We start from the raw sequence: 23,466 nt of genomic DNA on the forward strand, positions 1-23,466 counted from the left end.
GATTTCCACGTTGTAGGGACCAGGCCGTCACGCCATGATGCGTTGTACAGGCCAAGAAGGGCATCTCTGGCCTCTTGACCAAGGTTCGCAAGCGCAGAGTATGTGATGCCATCGTGTCCTGGTGACGAAGATCGCCTGCACCCAGCAAGTGCGGCCTCCAGTTCTTCAATGGAGAAAGGAGCGTCCATACGAGGGTCTCTGGAGCAAGGGGGCACAATGGGAATAGGTGCGGAAGGTGAATACGGGAGCGCCGGACCCGCGATTCTTGCGCAGTAATCTTCGGCTACCTCGACTTCTCGGCGTCCTTGATGTAGGGCTAGAGACTTAAATGGACGACGCTGTTGAGGAGCTGTTCGAAGTCCACGGATTGTTCTCCAGACAACCGACAGAGGTTTACGCGGGTCGAGAGACTCACAAAACGATTTCCAGCGTTGATTTTGCAGTGCAGCAAGGCGACGCTGAATTTTCTTTTGAATGCGTCTGGCCTCTCTAAGGTCGTAGAGCGATTTGGTCCGTCTGTACCGTCGCTCCGCTCGCCGGCGGATTGCACGGAGGCTCTGTATGTCCGAATCAAAATCTGTGTATTTCTCTAATGGCCGAAATGAACGCATAGCATCCTGCATAGCCTTGATGATCTCAAATTCTAGTGTTGACGAAATGCCGTTGTGGCATGCGTCTTCCATACGTGATTTAAACACGGGACAATCTATTGTTTGTTTAAAATTTGATGGAACGGATTTGGTGAGTCCTTTTATCTTCAGGTAGGTAGGAATGTGGTCACTTCCGTGGGTTTCTATATCTGCGAACCAATGGACGCAGCGAGTGAGGCATCGCGAAACAAAAGCTAAGTCTAAGCAACTGCTGTACGTCCGGCCGCGCAGAAACGTGGGACTGCCATCATTTAGACAACAAAGTTCATGGTCGCAAGCAAAGGGCACAAGGTTTCTTCCTTTGGAATTTATCTTGTAGCTTCCCCAAAGTGAATGATGCGCGTTGAAGTCCCCAATAACAATCCATGGACCAGGTGTCGCATCTATAATGTCACTCAGTCTCTGCCTGTCGAAATGACTTGATGGAGAAAGGTAAGCGCCCACTAAAGTGAACGCAAGTTTTTGTTTTTTCACTGTCAAACACACATACTGATTACTGTCATGCGGCCGCACTGGATGGACAACGTAAGTCAGTTCACACCGTGTGTAGACGATCACTTTGCTAATGTCATTACAAGTCGATGACACATGAGATTCATAGCCTGAGATCCAGACGGGTTTCTGCAGCTTCGGTTCACAGACGACAACAATGGGGAATCGATTGGTGAAAACGTAATGGCGAAAATCAACGCGGGATTTCAGGCCACGGGCATTCCATTGCATAATAGATGCTTCCTTGACTTGTCTGAAGAACGGCTGACGGGGTAGAGCCATTGTGTGTGCTACTCGAGGCTCGCAAGAACCGGATCCAGGCCGTCCAGCACTTGTAGTGCACCTCGAGCCGATGGCGTCTGCATGTCATTTATCAACACGCGAATGACTTTCATTAGAGATCTTATTATGGCGACTACTTGTTTGTCTTGACCTCGCACGTGATCTGTGCCCTCATCGGTGCGTCGGTAGTCCACCGTCGACCTTCGTTGGGCTGGAGGACTTAATGTCGGAAGTGCAGGCCAGTCGTTTGCAGTAGAGGTATTCGCTGCGTCTCCAGACACCGTGTTGTTAGTGTGGGTGAGCGCCTTGGGAGCACTAGCATCAGGAAGTAGCGTCTGTCTTGCGACGGTGTCAGTATTTCTAGCAGACGAGGATCGTCTGCGGTGACGGTGGACACGACGCCGTCGTACTTTGGCGGCGGCCTCTCTGTGAGTTGAGTTGTCTCTCACCATTTGTTGTAGGACTTTCCGCTCTGTCTTGTGTCTCGGGCAGTCTTTCGACGATGCTTCATGAGGACCAGAGCAATTGGCACACTTGATGTGAGTCGCACGGCAAGCATCAGCGCTGTGCTGCTCAGAACACCTTGCGCACACGGTCGAATTTTTGCATATGCCGCTGACATGCCCGATCTTCAAACAATTACGGCACTGGAGCGGTTTTGGAACAAACGGTCGCACTGGATGACGAAAGAATCCAACTTTCACGTGGGACGGCAAGATACCTCCCTTGAAAGTTATCCTCACACAGCGTGAAACTCCTAGGCGACGGATTTCAATAATAGATACATCTGCTGTGGCGGGTTTGACCAAAATAGGCAGATCGTTGTCGTCGATTGACTCATCGACATCATAAATCACACCTGATATAGTATTGCTGTCCTGTGGTATTATCGTGCGAACATTTATCTTGCCCAGCGTTTTCACTGTACTCAAGATATCCAATGCTGCTCTGTTCTTGACGTCAACTGCGAGAATGTTCTTGCGAGTGTTAACCCTCATATCCGTGATCTCATTTGGAACAAGAGCCTCTAGTGTTACAGACGTGGCTTGCCTGTTCAGCCGATTCAGGTTGCCGGTCGGCGTCTCGGGTAAGAAGAGGATGGTATGAGCCGCGTCATGGGCCTTTGCTGCCGCCGTCGTCCTTGTTGAAGACGAGGAGGCAGTGACGATTCTCCTTTTTCCTTTTTGCCTCACAACGGTCAGGTAGTCGCCGTCATCCGACAGATCTTCTTCGGAAGCAGAGTAGTACAGCAAGGTGTCCTCGCTGCCTGTGTCGCTCATCAGGTGATTGCGCTTCCTCGGAGCGCTCGACGCTGTGACGTCGGTCTCCTCCGGACGTCTAGTTGACTCCGCTTCCATCGCCGAAGGTCTCGGAAGCGGCGCCTCCCGAAAACACGCAAAAATGCTCGCAAAATGAGGGCAGTAGAAAACGGGGTTCCACACAAGAGCCACTTCTTCGTCTTCCAATCAATGGGAGTAGATTTGTTATGGGTATTAGACCTACAAATGTTTTCTTTCGTTGTGATCCATCCGTTAGAACGGTTCGTTAGCACAAGCAGGGAAAACTGCTACGCAAAATCAATTACACATTTCTTAGTTTTTTTTTTACTTTCCGTAAATATTTGCTCGCAGTACGCCTGCGGTATCGTCGGCTCTTTTTTTTTTTTTCAGTGTGCATAGCAAGATATAGTGAACAAAGCTACGCGACCTTCTTGGTTTCGTGTCTGTGAAGCGTAAATACTTACGCGGTCACCCAAGGATGCTTCGTCACATCCGCTAGCTGCGTCCAGAGGATAGCATTAGAGAAGAAAAAGCATAAACATCAGTTCAATGCTCCGTGAGTGTACCTCAACAAATGCAGATTAAGAAGCTCGCGCATATGATTAAACCATAGTTTACATTTTTCACCAATCTGTACACAAGTTGTCAATTTTCTGTTCAACTCAAGTAACAGCACCGCTGCGAAAGGTGTGCTATTTTCCTCGCTTATTCCGTACAAGAAAGATGGCGTAAGAGCAAAGAAATGTTTACTGACATCACAGCATACAAATATAGTCTATTTTATTTCAATGGAACCTTTCAGGATGGACACCAGAGGAAAAAAGAACGCTCAACTAGCTTTTATATTTCAACAGCGAAACACAACTTCGACAATCGTTCAACCCGGACCGCATCGCTGAAGGGGGAAACATGAGGAAAGCTTTGCCTTTAAGATATTTCACCCAATAAAGTCATTAGCATACAATCAATTCTTGCGCTTTTCCGTCAACGTCTTCGCCTTTCTCGTGCAGCATCTCTGCCGTGACGAAACTTCATAGACTGTGGACGCTTTCTGTGCATACTTATTTACGTCCATAATTTGCTGTCACACTTCCGGTTTGCCCATCGAGGTAGCGCAGTTGCTATGACATTGCACTACTGAGCTCGAGGACGTGGGTTCGATTTAGACCGTAGCGGCTGCAGTCTCATTCGGGTGAACTGTAAAAATGCTCGTTTACTTCGATTTAGGTGCACCTTAAAGAGCCACAGGTGCTGAAAATTAATCCCCAGTTCCCCACTGCGGCTCACCTTGGGCAAGTAAACCCAAACATTTAATTAATTCATTTTTTATCATTTTATATTAAGTTAGAGGGTGAAGCTATGGTGTACTGAGCCTGAGACGCGATGGTAACCCAAGCACTAGAGAGCTGGTCACTGGCATTAACAGAGTATTGCTACGGTCATGTTGCTGCTATGGAGCTTGGCTTTGTTTCAATGGTATACATCACCCAAATGGAACTGAAAGGGTCAGAAAAATGTGTTTTGTTTATCAGAAGTTCCATTTAAACGAAAAACCCAAAATCGCCACCGATCCCTTCATTGAAAAGCGTCCGTGTGTTTCGATATGCTGGAAGAAAGATCACTGTGCTCTGATTTTAAGAGTGCAGTTTCTTTTGCGTAAGGTTATGTTCTTGCGTCGAAGGATTCCGAAACCTTCTGCAAACTAACTGCATCTCTTCCCATCTGATCACAATACTAACGCGTACTGTAACAGCAATGCCTGCGTTTTTGTCATTAGAATCATGCTCTTCACCACGAATATCACCGATAATATTTTCAACTGTCTCCTCATAGCAGGTAACAAGGGCATCCTCTGAAGTTTCTTACTCCTGGCGGTGTCAACCACGGTGCGGTGCGGTGAACGAAGCAGCAATGGAAGTGTGACTGCAATATTGAGCATGCATTTCCTATTTGTCTCTTCTTCCTCAGTGATGTTTGCTTGCCCAGCGTAGACCTCCTGATGGGGAAGCAGTTGCAACTTTGGCATCTTTAATTCGCATTACCTTTAGTGTTGTCTGATTATTGAGGCTTCTTCACTATTTATAGCATCACCATTTGACATGCTTTCCGAGTTATCCTGTTCCGTACGCGAATGACATAAGTTAGTTTCGGTCAAAGTTTAATGTAACCAAAGTTCTTAAAATATGCATTTGATTTAACCCAATCTTATTAACATTATGCCTATGGGCGGCAAATGAAAGTTGACAACACTGGTCCCTTTATCCGGAACTTCCGTTTAAGCGAGTTTCGTTTATCCGGAGATCATTTATATGGTTTAAGAGCTCCTGCGCTGTCGCGAAGCCCTTCCCGCATTACCATGGCTCCTTTAGCAGCTTTCCGCTTTAAACGAATCACAGCGTATAACAAAGACTATTTCCTATCTATTTTAATAGCTGCAGCAGACATTCCTATGCATTTGGATCCCTCCTGGATTAGGATGCTGATTAAATTTTTACATGTGTGTTTTTGTACTTTATGTTCTCGTCAATTGTACTTATTTTTCGATGCAGACTAGAGGAGGGGGAGGATACGTTGTCTGTTCCTGGTGTTCATGTTTATTACCTGCGTAGCATGTCTGTGCCTCAATAGCCAACAATGTGCACTACATGAATCACTGTAGTGAAACACTACAGTGGTTCTATGAGACGCTCGGGCGGAGCAATCGCCGGCCCTCGATCGCGAAGCTAAACGCGCCTGTTACTACAACTCACCAGCACCACCACCACCACCATCCCCGCCGTTAATCCTGATGGATTGACCAATCCAACACATCTGTTTACAGGGGCCCTGAACCACATTCTGTCGAAGTGGAGAAAGGCATTTGATGTGAAAATAGGCTATTTCAGAAATACTGTGCCGCAGAAACTACTTAGTGCGTTCAGCAGAAGCGCAGTTATTGGCAATCAAACTCGGCCTCTGCTATGCTTCCGTTCCTTCCTCAATGCCTTGCACTGCAAAGACTACGGCGCAGTGGGGCGTGCCCACAACGTGCCGCCTTCTATTTGTCAGCGTGGCGCGCAATTCAAATTTCATTTTGGATGTTAACGTAGACGCCACGACTTCCGCCTTTGGTGCCTACGACGCGTTAAACATTAACCAAACGTGGTTGTCCTCAGCGAGCCGCAATGCGCTTAGCCACTGGACTCAATGCGGCACCCCGTGGCAGCACCCCGTGGCGGCACCGCACGGCGGTCGCGGTTCCTACGCTATGTATACCAATAGCAGTCGCATATGGGAATCTGCTTTATTACGAAATAAAGCTTAAGCTTGCCTCCTTAAGAGAGTAGGGAGCCAGGCTTCTGTTGAAAAGAGAGCGTATGAGAGAGAGGTTACTTCGCGATCCGCTTGCGAGCTCCACGCCACGCCTACCGCACCAAAACTTGGCCGAGTTGTTCGCAGCAGAGTATGCTACCCGTGGACTATGTTATTTCACCAAGCTAGAGGGGTGGTTCAGGGCCCCCTTAACAGGGCACGTTGTCTCTACCACACTCACGACAAGGAAATACACTACCGGCCCTCCGTTTTAATGGGCAGTTATGCGGATCATATTTGACCTCGAATTACAACACGACTAATACCGAGCGACGCCCACGCCAAAAATTATTCTGCAGGTGCCAGGCATACACGCGTGCTGTCGCTATGCTAAGTGTGCCAATGCTGAGTGTGCCAATGCTTTGTGCAGGATATTTATCTTCGGCAGTTATAATCTAATTGGTGTCTTCTTTACATGCGAGCAACGTCAAACATTTCACAACCTACGTTATCCGGGAAATGGGAAAACATCTAAGTGGCCGAACCAGTGATCGCACATGCGTAGTGTTAAGGCTTACGGCCGCAAAGAAACAAGTGAACAGGGCAAAAAAAAGCAAAAGATCGTTATAACGAGTGAGCACGCCATGGAATTAAGACGCCCGCGTGGAGCGACAAGGCAATGGTTGCGGTAACTGGGCGTACGTCCCTACCAGATGCCTCGCCTCTTGCATCAATAAAGAAGCAACGCCGCGAGTCGGCTTCTCGGAGCCGGTAAAAAGGCTTCCCTCGGCACCAAGAGCGCAGACTCCGTCTGCGCCTTTCATCTGACCACATTGCGACACGTTCCTTCAGCCTTCCCATGTGCCTTCCCTTCATTTACGGCATTGACTTCTCTTTCGCTGCCTGCTCACTTCCCCTCCGTCATGAAATTTCCTCACTCAACATACCGTCGACATTCGGTTTCCCATTTTCCGCAATCGTTTGCCGCTGTTATTCTGGTCTTCTCACGTTGCCCGCCCCTTTCTTTCTCTCGTCATCGTTCAGCCTCTCTCGATTTCTCCTCTCCCAAACGGTGGTCGCTGCCTCTTCGAGGGAGCGTCGAGGGATGGCGCCACAATACCGGCGCCTCGTTGGCGCCGTCGACGGATCGATATCGACGCCGCCGTTTCGTGCGCTCTCGCCGGAGGCTGGCGGCTTACGCGGGGAGCGGAAGTTGGGGTGCTTTCACATCGCGTATCGGGGTAGCAGCGGTCGCATCCCCCACTCTCGCCTTTGTCCGCAAGGGCGGAACCGCGGCGCTCCCATAAAACGACTCCGGATCGGACCGGCCGAGACAAGTTTCGCAGAATTCTCCGGCCGTTTTCTCTGCTTCTATATTTCGAGTCCGGCACCTGAAGGTGAAAGGCGATAGCTTGAGAACTAGGAGTAATGAGGAAATACTGCTTCGTTCGACGCGGCGTTTCCTATAATGCCTCTAGTACTGCCGCTGCTGAAACTGCGCAATACGACCTGCCTGCGCTGGTGGGCACGATTGCCAACACTATTGCGACAATACAGTTTTTCAGCGCCTATTTCAGGCACATTTCAGCCAGGTTCGTCTACTAGCGCTGCCATTTTTTCTTGCAGGAGTTGCACTCAAACAGCATTAAGAGTCCACTGGAATGAAATAAAATATTTTTGTGTGGCTGAGAAAAATCCATTGCGAAGAATTTCTACGAGAAAGTCAAATATCAGGAAAAAATCTATGAGGCCTGAAAGTCTTGCTTCCTCTACAAGCGACATGCTGAATGCAAGAAAAGCAAACCCAATGGCATTGTTTACATCGACACCAAAGCGTTTGTTGAATGCCTTTCAAGAAATGGCCCACCTCTTACAGAAAAAACAGTTTTCGGTACCGTTGTCTGAATTGTTATTGAATCTTTACGTATATGTAATTAAATACTGGTATAGAAAATTACTGTTCGTGTTCCACAAAACCGAAATTTTGCGTGAGATCTTGATCGACACCTGAAGCCCGTATTATTGCAGCAGTGGTTCAAAGCTCGCAACTCGCTTTCCTGTCTGCCTCCGTCCTGCCCGTCATGCGGTCGTAGGCACGTCACCGTTGACGTTATCGTTCCAGTCGATTCTCCTTACTTTAAGCTTCGCGTTTGCCTGGGGAAGAGGGGAGGAAACTAAAGGTGCGCCCACCATTGCCACTAGATATACAACTCGTCGCACGGCGGCAACGTGCAATCGTGAGCTAGACGCGCCTTTCCTGAACTGGCTTCTCCACAGTAGATAGCTTTATGGGGAGAAGCACGCTTGCGGTTGTGATGGAGGATGTTTGTGCGCTTTTGCGCGCATGCACGCGTTTGTGTGTGCGTTTGTACGTGCCTGTGCGTGTGCATGTGTGTGTGCGGTATACATAGTATGTTCTTCACACTTTGTATATTTCAGATTTTTTGGGTAACATTGTGCAAAAAGGTGTAAAGTAAGAGAACGACAGGAGACACACGTAAGCACTTATAACAATTTTCATTTCTTGAAAATGAGACAAATATATTTACGCCTTATCTTCCTCCTCATGCCTATCATTTAGCTGAATTCGAAATATTTTATATGTCCTCTCACGGCACGAAAACAGATGCACTGCTGACATACTTATTATATTCCGATAATAAGTAGTAACAAAGGCAGAACTCACAGGACAAGAAGGTTCGCGTGTCAGCACTTCCTCTGTTTTGTTGTTTACAATAATTAAATTATCGGGTTTTGCGTGCCAAAACACGATCTGATTATGAGGCCCACCGTAGTGAGCGCCTCCGAAATAATTTGGACCACCACGGGTTATTTACCGCATACGGATGTTTTCGCATTCCGCCCCCATCGAATGTGGACGTCGTGGTCGGGATTTGATCCCGCGACCTCATGCTTCGCAGCCCAACACCATAGCCGCTAAGCAACCACGGCGGGTCGCTTTTTTTTTTTTGAGAAACAAACCAGTTTGTTTTGATTCCGCGGAAGATAGGCACTCAGAGTTCAATAATGAGTGCGGTCATTTATATCTGGCTTTGAATGAAAAACAGTTTTTATAAACGCTGTCACGTGTGCCTCTTGTTTGCGTCTTTCAGAGCATAGAAATACACGATATTCTTTTCATTGTTGTAGGCTTTATCTTATGTTCAGCTTGTTCTCTCCTTGTAAACTTTCTGTAGTCAAGTATTATTTTTTCTCTCTTTTTTGTGTCTGTTACACTGCTCCTCGTGGAAATATCAAAAGTTTGTACAGCTTCTACAACCTGGCGAATTCATCACAGCCCTGTTTTGTTTATTTTTCCCCCTTTCTGTACAAAGAATGAACATAAATGAGATAGACACAACTTTGATGCGGCGCATCAAAACAATATAATTAAATTTGAGGAACCTTGAAAGTGCCTGTCGCACTGAGCTAGACATTGCAGCGCTACGAAGAGAAAGCTGGGATAAGCTTCCGTCGTTGAGTGCCCACTGAAGAGCCTCTGCGCAAATAGAAAGCTTTTTCGTTTAGTCTGCTCCCACTCGCAAAATATTTGTCGATGCCCTCAAAATATGCACAGTAGCCTTGATGTGCCCTGCTTTGGCTCAGAGTGCACGCACACACTATGAAAACAGAGGCTTCGTATAGATGTTACGGCGAGCTATCAAAGCAAACAACTCGTGAGCGCACATTCAGAAATTGGTGAGCTGTTACCGCGGAAGCCTCTTTGTTTTTCGCAGCGTGAACATGATAGGTACCATGAAGCAGGAGTAGCAAAATAGTTATTTGCCATCGCGACAACTCGCTCATAATGATGGGTTGAGTGTGTATTGGCACGGGAAACCTGCTTACTTTTTCTTTCTTAGGAACACATTTTTTTTTACTTGTGTAACGTTTCCCATGTAGTTTTGGTGTCCGTTTCAGAGCTAGACGTTGTAACACGATACGCCGAGATTTTGAACCGTTGAAAGCACATTCCCTATAGTATGGCGGAGCTTTGAGTCTGCTTTTGATCATGAGTAAGTCGATACGAAGTGCATCCAGACGGGCCAGGAGTGTCCATTTACATATGAAAACGCCGCCCCCACCGGAGCTCTCAATTTCGCACTATAATTTCACGCTTGCTCTTTGATAACGATATTTCTTTTTGCCTGTAGTACTGAAGTTTCTTTGTCTACCAGTTTTTTTAATTAATTTTTTTTGTAGGTGGTGTCTGTTTACGAGAGTGTTCTCGACAGCTGTGAGTACTTCGTCGGACTTGCGACTTTGTTTTCATTGTTTTTTTTTTCCGAGTAGTTATTTTTTGTGAGCGGTAGTAGCTCTGATGTGCCTTTTCTCGTGAACTCTCATGAACACTCTCATGAACTCTCTCATGAACTTTCTCATGAAGGAAGCGCAGATGATGCTCAAACTGTAGTCACACAGTATACTTCTTGAAATACAGAAACAAACAGGCAGAGTGCGCGTGCACACAGTCCTGCGTTCTTAGCTAAACGGGAAAACGCCAAGAGTACCAAGCATATTGTACAACATTGAGCTTCCATCGGATAAGACCATTGTTTCAGTGTAATATTGGGCCCGGAAGAAAGATAAGCACGTGCAGTTATGCTCGAAAATTGTTAGGCTGTTAAGTTGGATGTACAAACGCGCTTTACATATCGTTTATGATTTCGAAGCGTTACGTAAAAAAGCATGAACTGTTCGCTTGCACTTGTTACGAGAGGGATCAACTGGGGTAACAACGAAAGCTAATTAATTTGTAAGGCTGCGGTATGTTGGGCCCGTAAGTACTCTAACCCAGATAAGATCTTTAGCGCCAGCGGACGAGGACAGAAGGGAGACGCTGACAACACAATGCGCTAGCTTTAACACCATATTCGCAGAAAGAACCACCGTTATACATCATGCACAGTAGCTGCACACCTGATCAATACGTCAAACTGAGCTTGGCAAGGAGACCGTTTTTTAATCTAACAGTTCGATAGAAAGAGTGCTTACACAGCTTTGACCACTGCGATAATATATCATGCGCGCCAATAATTTGGCGCACATCTTTATCTCTATGTGTGGCCAAAATCACACAACCATCAAACAAAAGAGCGCAGCCGCATATGTGTTCATTCTGTGAATAAATTGCTGATGTTAGCAGATTGTGCTGTCACCACCTCACTTCTCTTTTTGTCCATTGGTGCTAAATATGTTATCCAGGATAAAACAGGTTATTTTCCTGACATGGCTTCTAGAATGACCTTAGAATATACTTCCTGAACAATTATTGTACTTCAGCGCCATCACCATGATCTTATCCCCTATTATTAAGTGAGCTGTAGAAGCTTAAAAAAACCTATTGAGCCCTGCCCATCGTTACGATAAGAGAGGATGATAAGATACATGGTAACTTACTCGAAAACAACATGATAAACTTATGCAATTCTAAGCTGTTGCAGCAATTACCCGACTGGTACAAAATGGCGCGTGTGTAGCAAAATTTCTATTGCATAATATCTCACAGCTGTCACGAAATGTGCGGCCTGTTCGATGTCGTCATGCACTCAAAATTACGATGCGTGGCGCACCGCAAAAGGCCGGCGATACTATTGTAAATGGCGTAAGAATGACACTACGTGCCTGGCATACGCGACAAATTAAACATCACAGTACAGGACTGGTAATAATATAGAGACTTGAAAATATATGTTAAGCTAGACAATTCACAGAAAAAAAAAAAAGCTTGAGAAATGGGATGAGAGGTGGTAGGGCTTTGCATGTGACCTTTATGCGATGCACACTGGTTGAACAAGAGAGCCAACATTTCAGCAAAGGAACTTGTCTTCGGGCCGCTGACGAAGACACCATATAGTGTGGTTAAACTTGTCCTCGCCTTTTATATGTCGTTATTACGAACTGTATGCAAGAAGGCGTTGTTGTTTCTTGAACAGCGACATTGTTTCTTCCTATCTTACAATATTTCTATTATTGCTGTTACTATCATGCGAAAAAGAGTTGCCGGTGACACCATTGAAGGAGGACTACATCTCCATCTTCAAGTCTCCATCCTGCTGCGAACCTCTTTCTTGTTTACATAATAGTTATGTAACGTGACTCTTGTCAACGAGCGCAATGCGGACTCTTGGAAAGTGTGTTCTTGGGGGAGCGCATGCGTGAGGCATGATCACTTTCTGTAGCCAGGCCCGCGTACTCACCGTAAGCCTCTTCTCGGGGTTCACCTCGATCATGCCCCGCAGCAGGTCTTGGCATTCGGGCGGAACGAAGTGCGGAATGTGAAACACGCCCCGCTTCACCTTCTCCAGCAGCTGGCGCAAATTGTCGTCGTCAAATGGTAAGGCACCCTGCGAAGATCGTCCGAGCATCAGATACTCTGCACGCACGCCTTTATTTCGTCTGAAAACGGAGGCGACACCTGTCATCGTCATTACGTAAAAGCCCTGAGGTGCAAAATTTCAGGCTCAACTTCCGACCTACACTTCACGCCTTCGCTGTTTGCAAATTACAACCAGATCTATTTGACACTACGGCTAAAAGAAAGAAACCTATGCAAATGCGTAATTTCTTTAAAGTAAGAGCTTCGATTATACATACAGGAAGCCAGCAACTCAGACACGTTTATATTTTTGGTGCCGACCGGCAGCAGGGTGCCTTTACTTTTTTGCATATATCTTATCGTTCTTTTCCTTTCTTTTCTTTCTGCATATTTAATCATGTTTCATAGTTGATTATACATTTCACCAAAACTAGCAGTTAACTTCTTCTGTGCTTTCCTCAGCTCCATTCTCTTTTGGCGTGATCATAGCCGCTCGCTTTTTCGCAGTTTATGCCAGTTCAAAATATTTATCATGTCTTTTAGAAGCAGCTTTTCTATACTTTGCATCTAAAATCGACGTGTAAAAATAATTTATTGTTTTATTCTTTGGTGTTACGATCTTTAACACCCTTTCTAACACCGCCATTTCGATTTCGTTCTTTCCCTACTGCGTGCGTTAGTATCTTCGTTCCTCCCTAGTGCGACGTCGAATACATTTACACTACAGTTTTGTTGTATGCAAGCGGAACCTTAACACTGTGAGCAAATGGCATAGTCGCGATACTGAATACAACCTGCCAAGATAGCGGCGCTTATTTCATTTTGGTTTATAGTTGGTGCATCACTTTATACACATAGTTAGTCATATGTCCAACGTACATGTCCGTGTGCATTGTGCACGTGAGACATAGATCTAAAACAAGATAAACACATCGAAGACAACGATGCTGCATGTACTACATTGGTCTGCAGGCCGCTGTGTTTTATCAGCCATGGCTCACAGATTGAAGTCAATGCCATGCTCGAGCTTGCTTTCCATTAGGGTATGAAGACAAAGGTACTTGTATACCTAAATATTGTCACAAAAAACGTTTTTACTAGCTTGCAGCCACAGAATTCGAACGCACGAAGTTTTTCTACTGCAAGTTGTAAAAACCTTGTCATTTGGCGCGTTTGTCTCTAATCGCGTTTTTAATCTAATCTAACCTTGTCTCGAATCACGTTTTGCTGAAGTGTTCGCTTTTGTTACAAACAATCACGCGTAACCAGCTCACCCAGCTAGAGCTAGACGCGTACTGAGCACTTTAAAACATCGCTGTTAGATGATGTTTCGTTTCTTCGCGATTGCCAATATCTTTTGCCCTTTGAATATTACAGCGAAGTCGTTAAAAGGACTACCCCAATGGTTTTCCTTATGGAACTCCCCAGGACTTCGAAAAACTTTGCCACGTATTGGACTAAATTGGTGCAGTAGCAAAACAAACATACGGGACTTCTGAAGGGTCTGAGAACTTCCGTATAGAGCTTCGCTGCCTTCTATGTACGAGTTGCTCTAATTGGCACACATCTGCAAAGTTTTTTTTTATTGTAGATAGCCATTACCCTGTTATATCGTGGCTCCGGGTGTCGATTCTTCAGGAATTCTGACTGTATAGACAAACCATTTTTGCGCACCGGTGCCAAGGGGTGTCGAATTGAGTCCAAAACGCTAACCACTAAGTTACATCGCGCAATGCGTTTTGCAGCTGGTGCTTGGTTTGTGGCATCTTCGAAGCCTCCTGTGAGTTGGTCAAATGCCATCGCCCTCCTATGAACCAGTTGAACGATGCGGTGAGTTACAGTGGTCCTCTCCCAATCTCTCTCAAAAAGAGAAAAAAGAAAGAAAAATAAAGAAAAGAAGACGAAAGGACACACGACCGGACCACATTGGACATGTCTTAGAAAAACCAATGATATAGTACCAGTCGGTCCGGCACAGACGCCATGCATAGTTGTTCCGGTGGGGCCCCTATAATATTAAAGGCATTTTACGCGTGGCAGTGAATCCATGAAGTGCCACAAGACCCCCCCCTCCCCCCCGCCCCCCCCCCCCCAATACCTTGAGTCACTGGGTGTAACTCTCATCAAACATCTCAATTGCCTAAATCGGCATGATATTACCGCGGTGCACTAAAACAAAAGTATCAGGCTTCGCAGATTAGCAGTTTGGGGAGGTTATGTACGCAGCATGTGACTTGTTCTAGGGTACTATTGAATGATACGTAATTTGTCTATTCCGCAACCTCAGCTCGTCAGTTCTGAAATATTGTCTTCGTAAGATAAATCTGTTAACTTCGTCTATTCGATGAGCACAAAATTCGGACTCTATCAGTAATATTACTCACCACAAGTAAAGCATAAAGAATAACCCCGCAACTCCACACGTCCGCTCTTCGGCCATCGTACTTTTCACCCTGGAGATGAAGGAGAGCAAAACCAATAATTATTAAGTCCCGCAAAAGATAACAATAACGTGAAGATCTTCCCTGTGATTTTCCATGTTCTTTATTTAAATGCTGCCTTTACTTGTATAGTATAATTCCACCGACCGATGACATCAGCAAGACTAATAATTCAAAAGTTTTCGCGCATCTGCATTAATCTTGGCACGGCACCATTGCAACAACATAGAACACTCATATCCTTACATCCAACGATCAAATTCCAGATAGGAGATTTGGATATTGGGGGATCCGGTAGCTATCGCAATAATGACTTTAGAAAACAATAGACTCATCCGTATTTTGCTGTTTGGAGTTGTACTACTGTGCTTCTTCATTACTGATGAGAAGAGAGAAGTGCACCTGCAGGATTAAAAAATAAACGACAGTAAGAGTCCACCTAAGTGTAGCATGCGGCTGCCACGAAAAGCTATAGTTCAATGAAGCCATCCCTTTCATGAATTTTTCTTCATCACATGGCTTGCGGTAGAGCTTTTTTCACTGTTCCGGAGGAGGTTCGCTGTTATTTATGGAAGTTTGAGTGGGAAAAATAAAACAAATAGTTCTGACGTGCACTAAATAGAAGGGTGATGGTTTGAGAAAGTTGATTTTGCATGACGATGTGTGGTGGAGCGCGAAGCGCTCTTTTGTGTCCTTTGTCCTGCTTCGCACGGTGCTACGGTGACACTAATGAGGTTGCGTGATGCATTATTACTGTAATGTTTAGTACTAAAGGCGCTGTTGTCTTTAATATGACGGGTGACGCCTAATTACGTGAACGTAAAACCTACCGGATAACTGGTAAACGACATTACGCATTCAAGTACATTTTCCTGGTACATGCAACATTCTGCCAGTAATTAAAACATTGCAGTCTCCCCTTCCACCAAAACAAGATCTTCGGTCATGGTATTTTCTGCCTGATCCCAGTTCTGAAGTCTAAATTGCACTGCTGTAATCATGTGCCACGTCGATGTTTTGGTTAGGCCCTGTCGTATTCGACTGCGCCAAACAGAACTGAAAATTAACTGCGTAAGAAATCGTTCCAAATAAATATCGGAATAAAAGAAACAAGTATACATTTAACGGATGGGTATTTATATACCTTTTTTCAGAGGGAGACGGTTTATTAACCTGTTCCGGAGAAGGTGCTGAGACAATCACTGATGAAGTACTCGCATGGTACTGAGGAGGTATTTGCATATAACTCGTCTTTTATTTTTCACTTTTGTTTGTCATTTATTTTTTTTTCCAGCTGCAACAGCATGTTTTTGCGGAAGGAATTCTCAAGAGGACTTAAAACCAGAGAGATATCAAAGCTTGAACAACATAATCATGTGCATATAAGCCTGATGTAATAACCTGGAGGTTTACCCGTGAAGAACATTATATTGTTGTTCCCCACGTGACCGAATGCATACATGTGTACCATGCCGCTCCAAAATCTGCTGCAAGTACTCACCCGTATGACTTCTGGACAGGCGTAGTGAGGTGACCCGCAGGACGTCTCCAGCATCGACCCTTCCATTTGTAGGGAAGCCATGCCAAAATCCGCTATCCTAATGTTGTTTTTCTCATCCAATAATAGATTCTCCGGTTTGAGGTCCCTGTGGCTGAAATAGGACAGGTGGCATATAGAGTCGGGAGCTTCAAAAATGCTCAGATGAAGCGCTAAGGCTCATCTTGATGAACGACTTGTTACTGAATGCTAGGCTTGTGGGACAAAACACTGGATTCATTATGAATGACGCATTTAAGTATGCTTCCAAAGGAAGTGAAGTGTTACCCTCTAATAGCAAAACAAACGATGAACTCGCAGCACAGTGTGCACTTGTTCATCTTTGTGGGAACAGGCTGGCTACAGCGTCGTTCCACACACATTGGTTTGAATCGGGCTACACAGTGTGATCGGAAAATAAGGCAAGAGTGAGCGCGTTATTCAAAGCTTCTATTCCATAGGAATAGTTGCTTGTGTCAGTAAACGAAAATTATGTAATAGTGATACGTGTACTTATCTATGCTTTTCTCGGTGACTGCATTTCACCCGCTAAGAACTTGAGGTTATCGCTCAGCGCAAGACACGCCTGTATAATTGGAACTTACTCAAATGTTATCGTTGATTCTATGTGTTGCGTATGTTCTCACCGAACCTTGTGTAATCAGATTGTATGCGCGACATGAATTGTGTAGTACTTTCTGTGAGGCAGGCGGGCACCAGCGATTACGCTGGAGCCTTCGACGAGTGGTGTATAATAGCCGGAGCGCTTGACCCGCGGATCATATTTTCCGATGACCGCCGACTGTGCTCGCCGCCATCGTAGTGCTTTGAGTGTCACTTGTTCTTGTAGTCACAGGTTCGACCACTAAAGAGTTAGTTTCGTGATTCGCAGTTTTTTCTACTGTGTTTTTCAACGTCACCATAACGTGACAATAGTGCGTGTATTCAAAGTTTCGTGCTGAGCTTCGAACACTAGACATATTACAATTTTCACGAACACAAAAGACAAACATCCAACCCATTCAGTCTGGCAGACAATTTTTAGAGCGCACCTCTTAATGACCCAGTCCTGCGGCGAGCGGCGTCGTAACCAGGAGAACGAGCACAGCGAAAAATGAAAGAGCGAACGCGAAGCAGCAGTTGAAAAACGCGAGGCGCTAACGGTGGAGACCAATGAGATCGGCCCCTTCGGTGACGTGCACGCGCGAAACTGGTGTCATGCTAAAACGCCGAACCGCTCGATGCGTACTCGTAGCTGGTCTCAGCCGGACCGCTCGTTTCGTACTATCGTCTGTTCATGTCGGCTACCGCTCGCGCTTGTCTGGTTTGCTTGGTTTGGTCTCGCTCGCGCTTGTTTCGATTGTCATGGTTTGCGATTTTTTTAATCTGATTGCATGCGCGACGCAAATCGTGTAATACTTTCTGGAAGCCAAGCGGCACCAGCGATTATACCGGTACCTTCGACGAGTCATGTATAAAAGCCGACGCGCTTGACCCGCAGATCAGAGTTTCGACGATTGCCAACACTGCTACATGTATCTTTAAAATTCTTTGCCTCAGCATATCGCGAAATGAAAACATGTATAGAAGTGCATTAAAATTTCGCTTCAGGGAGTACTGTAATTGTCGGTAAATTTTTTTTTAATGACTTTAGATTTTCAGCGAATGAAGAGTGATTATTGGCCCCGGAAACATAGACCAAGCAGTAGCGGAGCTTCCCTTCTTTTGGATTTCTTGTACGAACCAAGGCGACGGCTATCTCGGTGTGATTTCACAGATTTCACATTATTTTTGAACACTTGGCCTCTTTTGTGTGCGGTAACGGATAGAAAAGTTTCGACGTAGAGCCATTGCCCATTTCTCAATTGAATATAATTTTTTTTGATAAAATTTAGCCTCCAACAGAGGCTACAAAAAATTTTTAAGATGCATTTGACGTCACGTGGACCCATAGAGGATACGTCACGATGGCATTGCCACTCGTCCGTCCCGTTTGTGTCTGTTTCAAGATAATATTGATCACTCTGCTATTTCAGAACATTACAGCTAATATAACTATTTTGTTTCGTGGTATGTTAAGCTGCCGCAGTTAGAAAAATAAATAAATTATAGTTATATCATTGCGAGCGCGTGATTACTCCAGGCAATGAGCTGTGGCATAGATGCAATGAAAACAGTAAAGAAAAAAGGAAAGGAGCTCGCCGAGATGTATTTAAAGCCTTATAAAATAATCTGCATCACAATTTTAAAAACAACGTACACTACATTTCCTACGTTTCTCGTTTACCTATGTTATATTCAGTCGATTACGTCCGCGTCACACTGCAGTATAGTTGCTTATTAATTTGTTATTGATCTTGCTGCGTTGAGCTTCATGTCCTCGCATGAAGTTTTCCAACGTCGAAATTCAGGTGTTCACACACTCGTGCTAACCGACGCTCAGATATCATCGAGCTACTCACCATATCGAATGGCTGTGGCAGAAATCTAGCGCAGAGATTATTTGTCGAAAAAACCTCCGAGCTTCTTTTGGCGTCAGGCGGCCCTTCTTGACCAGGTAGTCAAATAGTTCCCCACCAGACACGTGTTCCAGTATGAGGTACCTAGGAAAACGGCAGATTAGGAGTAAGACATAAACCTCCAAAATGTGCTAAAATATTTATGTCTTTCTTTGCACCTCAATTGAAACAATAACGAAGTCTGAAATCGTAAGTAAAAAACAAATGCGTGGATTGTGTTCATGCGCAGAGGCAGCAAAGTGTGTGGAGGTCCTTGGGAAGGTGACCGCGGCCAAATTCGCTGCAACAAAAGCAAACCACGGATGTGGAGATGTGGATACTAGCGTCGGTCGTGTGTCCTGGAACACTTTCCTATATTCTAGCGCCAACACCTACGGTGTGCTCACCGCTTGCGTGCTCGTTACAAACTAAACCTGAGCAGACGGAGGTGGACGCTTAGTACAAGCGCGAACACTTGTGAGCTAATGTTGTGGTGACATTTCCTTGTGTTTCTTTTCATTTTTTTTCTTCTTTTTTTTCATTTTCTTTTGCGGTGAGCGGGGTTCTGTTGAAAGGGACGACAATAAAGGCTTGATCTATGATTAAATTACCAGCTGAGATCGAGGTGACACAGTTTGCAGATGACATATTTTGCTGTGCTTCCGTAAGAGAGCACGTATAATCATGTGTCCATTTAACGCGTGCGACAGCCGGGCAGACGGATACACCGGCGTCAAAAGCGCCCTCTGAAGTGTAAAGTACAAGCAGGGGACCGATTTGGGGAATTTATCTAACATGAACGCACTTCGCGATCCGTTAACGTCGCCTAAGGTTCTCTTGCCGGGATGCATAATTAGCAAAAATCAACGTGAGAGGAATTCTGTGGATGTGACTCCAGGAGGCCTGAGTAAGGAGTAACAAGAACGGCAACGTGATATGGTAATACTTGCACTCCTGTTACTCATAAAGTGCTTGTAACCATTGCCTGGAAAGCGTCGATCGTTATGTGTGTGCGCACATTCCTTATCAGTTTCCTTCTCCTTTCCTTTTTCTTCCCGCATAGCAAGTGTGGCACAGCCTCGTTAACCTCCTCCCTGCCTTCCTTTTTCTTATTTTCTCTCTCTCTCTCTCAGAGGCCAAGCGCAGGCATCGCTGTTGACCCCGACTGGCCAAACGGCAGGCATTGAAAACTGAGTTGCGCAGCATAGCTTTAACAAAGGGAAAAAAAGAAGGATAGAAAGCGAAGCCGTAAAGGATGCAGGCATACGTAATGAAGTTCCAAGTGTAGTTGTACTTCACTGCACGCTTTTCTCTCACTCTGCCGGTTTGCAAAAGTATGTATGCAGTGCAATGTCAACTGGCCCCTCAAGCAAATTTTGATCCGCTGTCAACTGACCATAAACTGCCCTTGTGAGCGAAAGTCATTTGTTAACGCTATCCCTGAATTACGCCACCGCGAGGAAATTGTAGCATGCAATATGCGACGCTCTGGTGCTTACGTTCATAGGACCCAAATATCAGCTTTTCGTTTCTTTCTTTTTTTCTTTTTCTTGCCGTTAAGCTTCCCCCCTGAAACGTACCAGGACCAACCATGCAAAGGCAACGCGGAAGCAAAAATAGTCAACAACACACGTTCCTGCTTTCGTCAGGCTGCATTTTCCGCCGACAATAAGCTGACGGGCTGCGTTGTTTCATAACTCTACTACGGCTTACTGAGCGCCCCGACATTCTGTTTCGCCCTTTTCTTTCGCGAAGGAAAGCTGTCACCGCGTAGTTCAATTTCGGGCCGGTGCCGTCTGCCACGCTACGGCTCGTATACGAAACCGTGCCTTGGCTGCGTCGTAGCACCGGGAACAGTTTCACGCCCGGAAGGACCGCGTCTGGTCCGGCATCGATGCAGCAGATAACGAAGCGAACCAAAGCGCGCCTCCTAGTTATGGAGGTGCGGCTTGCTCGGCCGTGAAGCCCCTCCGCCGGGTGCCTTTGATACCGGGTCCTGCCGGTTCTACGCGTCGCGGGTGAAAGATACAACACTGTTGCTGGCGGCAGTACCGCGTGCTCTTCAGAGCTCAGCCATGCGTAAAGTTGTCCTCTGTTCTGCTACGACAATCGACTTGCCCAACATCCAGGTCTCCTTTATACGACTCTCCTCAGATTTTCTACAAGCACATCCCTTGACCGTACCTTTTTGTAATTACCTCCAGTTGGGTCTGCCTGTGCAATACGTTAAACGTACGCCAGGAAAACTGATGGTGCGTAAAAGCTGCTGGAGGGGCGATTAGTTTCCGGTTTCCGAGGAAGTATGAAATTTGACCTCCTCGCTTTGATCACGCGGCGCAGCAATTCCGCGCCATGAAATTGTAGAATCGCTCTATTGTTTGGCTATGGCGAGACAGTGATTTCAATTTTCAAGTTTCATTTCCGACTTCTTTCTCATTCGTGGAGCGAAGGATATTGCGAACAAAATAATAGATTTTGCAAATATTTTACGCGTTTTTTTTTTTACTTCCCTGTCGCAGGGACGAAATTCGCATTCAGCTATACGTTTAGATGTAATCAAGTGTCGGTTTGATGTCGGTTTACGCCGCATACACACACGGGAGCACTATTTGCGTTGGTCAAGTTTCTCACCGCCGTGAATTCATATACGCCGATGACGTGGATAATATTACTAATAACGCATTACGTGGATAATAATACTACTGCTAACCGCTACAGTTGCTACTATTACTACTGTTACACCTAAGACTTAAGGGTGTGCGTGTGTAAGAGGGGTGGGGGTGGGGGCTGGCATAACACTGCGGGCTCTTCCTTGTTTTTTTTCGTACACAGTTACGAGAAGTTTGAAGCTGGTGAAACAGATAACTCATATTCTAAGTATCGATTTTACCGTAAATGAGGGAAGTCCTACAGCAGCAAAAGGAAGCAAAGAACGTTCATATTCAATCGTCATACTACCATTAATATGTCGCATTTTATTGTGCTTACCCTGACATACTTATCCTATCACATGATTCTGTTTTACTTCAGGAGGATAACACTTTCACTTTTAAAGCTAGTCAGTCCCAGACGCCATATTAAACTCGTTCTACCTAACGGATATTAAGGCGCGCAAGTAAATTCAATTTTTTTCAATTCTGTTGTCTTTCTTTTGCTTCCACCATAGAGATAAGTACTGCTTGACATTTAAACTGCTTACTCAAGCAAACTAAAAAAAGAAAGGAGGAATGCAGAGCAAAGTTTCTAGGCCCATTTCAGTCATTTATTTTGGATGCCATTTTGCTCTTTCGAAATAGATATAAGGAATAGACGAATACACAGTAATGAATCGAAGCTAAGAGGTCAGATTAATGACATTCAGAACTCATGTTTGTAGATGTATTGAGAATGAAGTGGAAGAAAGCTCTTCACGTTAGGATAAGATGGTACTTACAAGTATTTTTTGTTTTCGTAAACATCGTAGAGGCCAAGCACGTGTGGGTGCTCGATCAGTTTCATAATAGCTATTTCTCTTTCAACCTGGAAATTAAAAAAAAGAAGAAAAAGAAAACCGTTAAGGAGAGCTCATACTTCTGTCACACTCACGGTGGAGCGTGCACGGCAACTTCTAGAAAAAAAGCGGTAATTCGTTGAGCACAAAAGGCCCATATTACAGAGTTCCATACCTTTTGAAGAACAGATTCGCTAAGTTTTTCCCGATTGATGATCTTGACGGCAACTTTGCGGCCCGCCACGCAGTGGATCCCCATTTTCACGAGCCCTGCATAGACAAAAGAAGAAACGCTTCATCGTACACTTTTCTCTCTCTTTTTCTCTGGGAGAAAGTACTGGTAAACATCGTTTAAATAAGTCATCTTGTTGGGTGAAAACGGGTTAAACTGGCAAACACGTCAAAGAAGTTTCTTAAGTACAAAAAAAAAGTGTAGAAGGACTAGGATGAAGAGAAAGAGAGGGAGAGAAACATAAGTTAGGTAGGTCAACCAGACGCGCAATCGGTTTGGTACCCTATTCAGCAGAAGGGAGTTAAGGGATGAAAAGAAAGAAACGGGAGGGAGGGAGGCACTAGCAGTGCGAACACATGGGGCTGTCAATCACACCTACAATCGGTCACTTAGTTCGTTCAATTTCATAAACTGTAGTAATGCCCGCGTCGCTTCCTGAGCCTGCGACGCATGGGCAATAGTCCAAAAATCTTTGTCTCATTCAATGGTCTGAAGTTTAGCCAGTTTAACCATGTCAGAAGTAATGTTCACCCAAAGAACGTCGAGCTCAACGTCTCAATCATTGGAAAAGGAAAAGAAGTTAAAGTGGCCAAATAAGTGCTAAACTTACGCCGTTTAGAAAGAGTAAGGATTTTCCTTTTTGTGATAGCTGATCTTGAGCATTCAGATCGTCCCCACGGCATAGATATATTGCTGTACAGATAATTTGCCGCATGCAAAATTTTGCAGTATATGCTTTAAGTTGACTTTACATCTCGCGTTTTTATTAAAGAAAAGTAAGTAGAATGATTGAAATTGATTCCCCTTGCATGTGTGTCCGATGTATACATGATTGCGAAAGTTTTCGGAGGAAGTAATTCGCGAAGATGTTAAATTTCCTTACTTCATCACTAAGCTTGAAGTTTAAGTAACCAATATGTTAGTCGTATAGCGAAGTGTTTTGTGCATATTTCA

General features: G+C 45.2%; 1 protein-coding gene and 1 long non-coding RNA gene across 3 annotated transcripts in view; one reads left to right on the plus strand and one right to left on the minus strand.

Annotated features, from left to right (window-relative positions):
• LOC135898770 (uncharacterized) overlaps window positions 1–23,466 on the plus strand; it is a 114,619-nt gene that overhangs the window by 62,235 nt on the left and 28,918 nt on the right. Inside the window, exon 3 of the long non-coding RNA XR_010563409.2 lies at window positions 10,199–10,232. This is a non-coding gene — a long non-coding RNA (uncharacterized lncRNA). The remainder of the gene's footprint in view (window positions 1–10,198; window positions 10,233–23,466) is intronic.
• sff (sugar-free frosting) overlaps window positions 1–23,466 on the minus strand; it is a 139,425-nt gene that overhangs the window by 36,769 nt on the left and 79,190 nt on the right. For both annotated transcript variants that reach the window (XM_065427912.2, XM_065427911.1), the window contains exons 2-8: window positions 22,456–22,550; window positions 22,224–22,309; window positions 18,755–18,895; window positions 16,257–16,407; window positions 14,699–14,767; window positions 12,196–12,342; window positions 3,169–3,203 (exon numbers count right to left, since the gene is read on the minus strand). In XM_065427912.2, coding sequence (XP_065283984.1) covers window positions 3,169–3,203; window positions 12,196–12,342; window positions 14,699–14,767; window positions 16,257–16,407; window positions 18,755–18,895; window positions 22,224–22,309; window positions 22,456–22,550 — 724 coding nt within the window. The remainder of the gene's footprint in view (window positions 1–3,168; window positions 3,204–12,195; window positions 12,343–14,698; window positions 14,768–16,256; window positions 16,408–18,754; window positions 18,896–22,223; window positions 22,310–22,455; window positions 22,551–23,466) is intronic.

This window comes from Dermacentor albipictus, chromosome 3 (genome assembly GCF_038994185.2).
Source record: "Dermacentor albipictus isolate Rhodes 1998 colony chromosome 3, USDA_Dalb.pri_finalv2, whole genome shotgun sequence".
In the NCBI taxonomy this organism is placed as follows: domain Eukaryota; kingdom Metazoa; phylum Arthropoda; class Arachnida; order Ixodida; family Ixodidae; genus Dermacentor; species Dermacentor albipictus.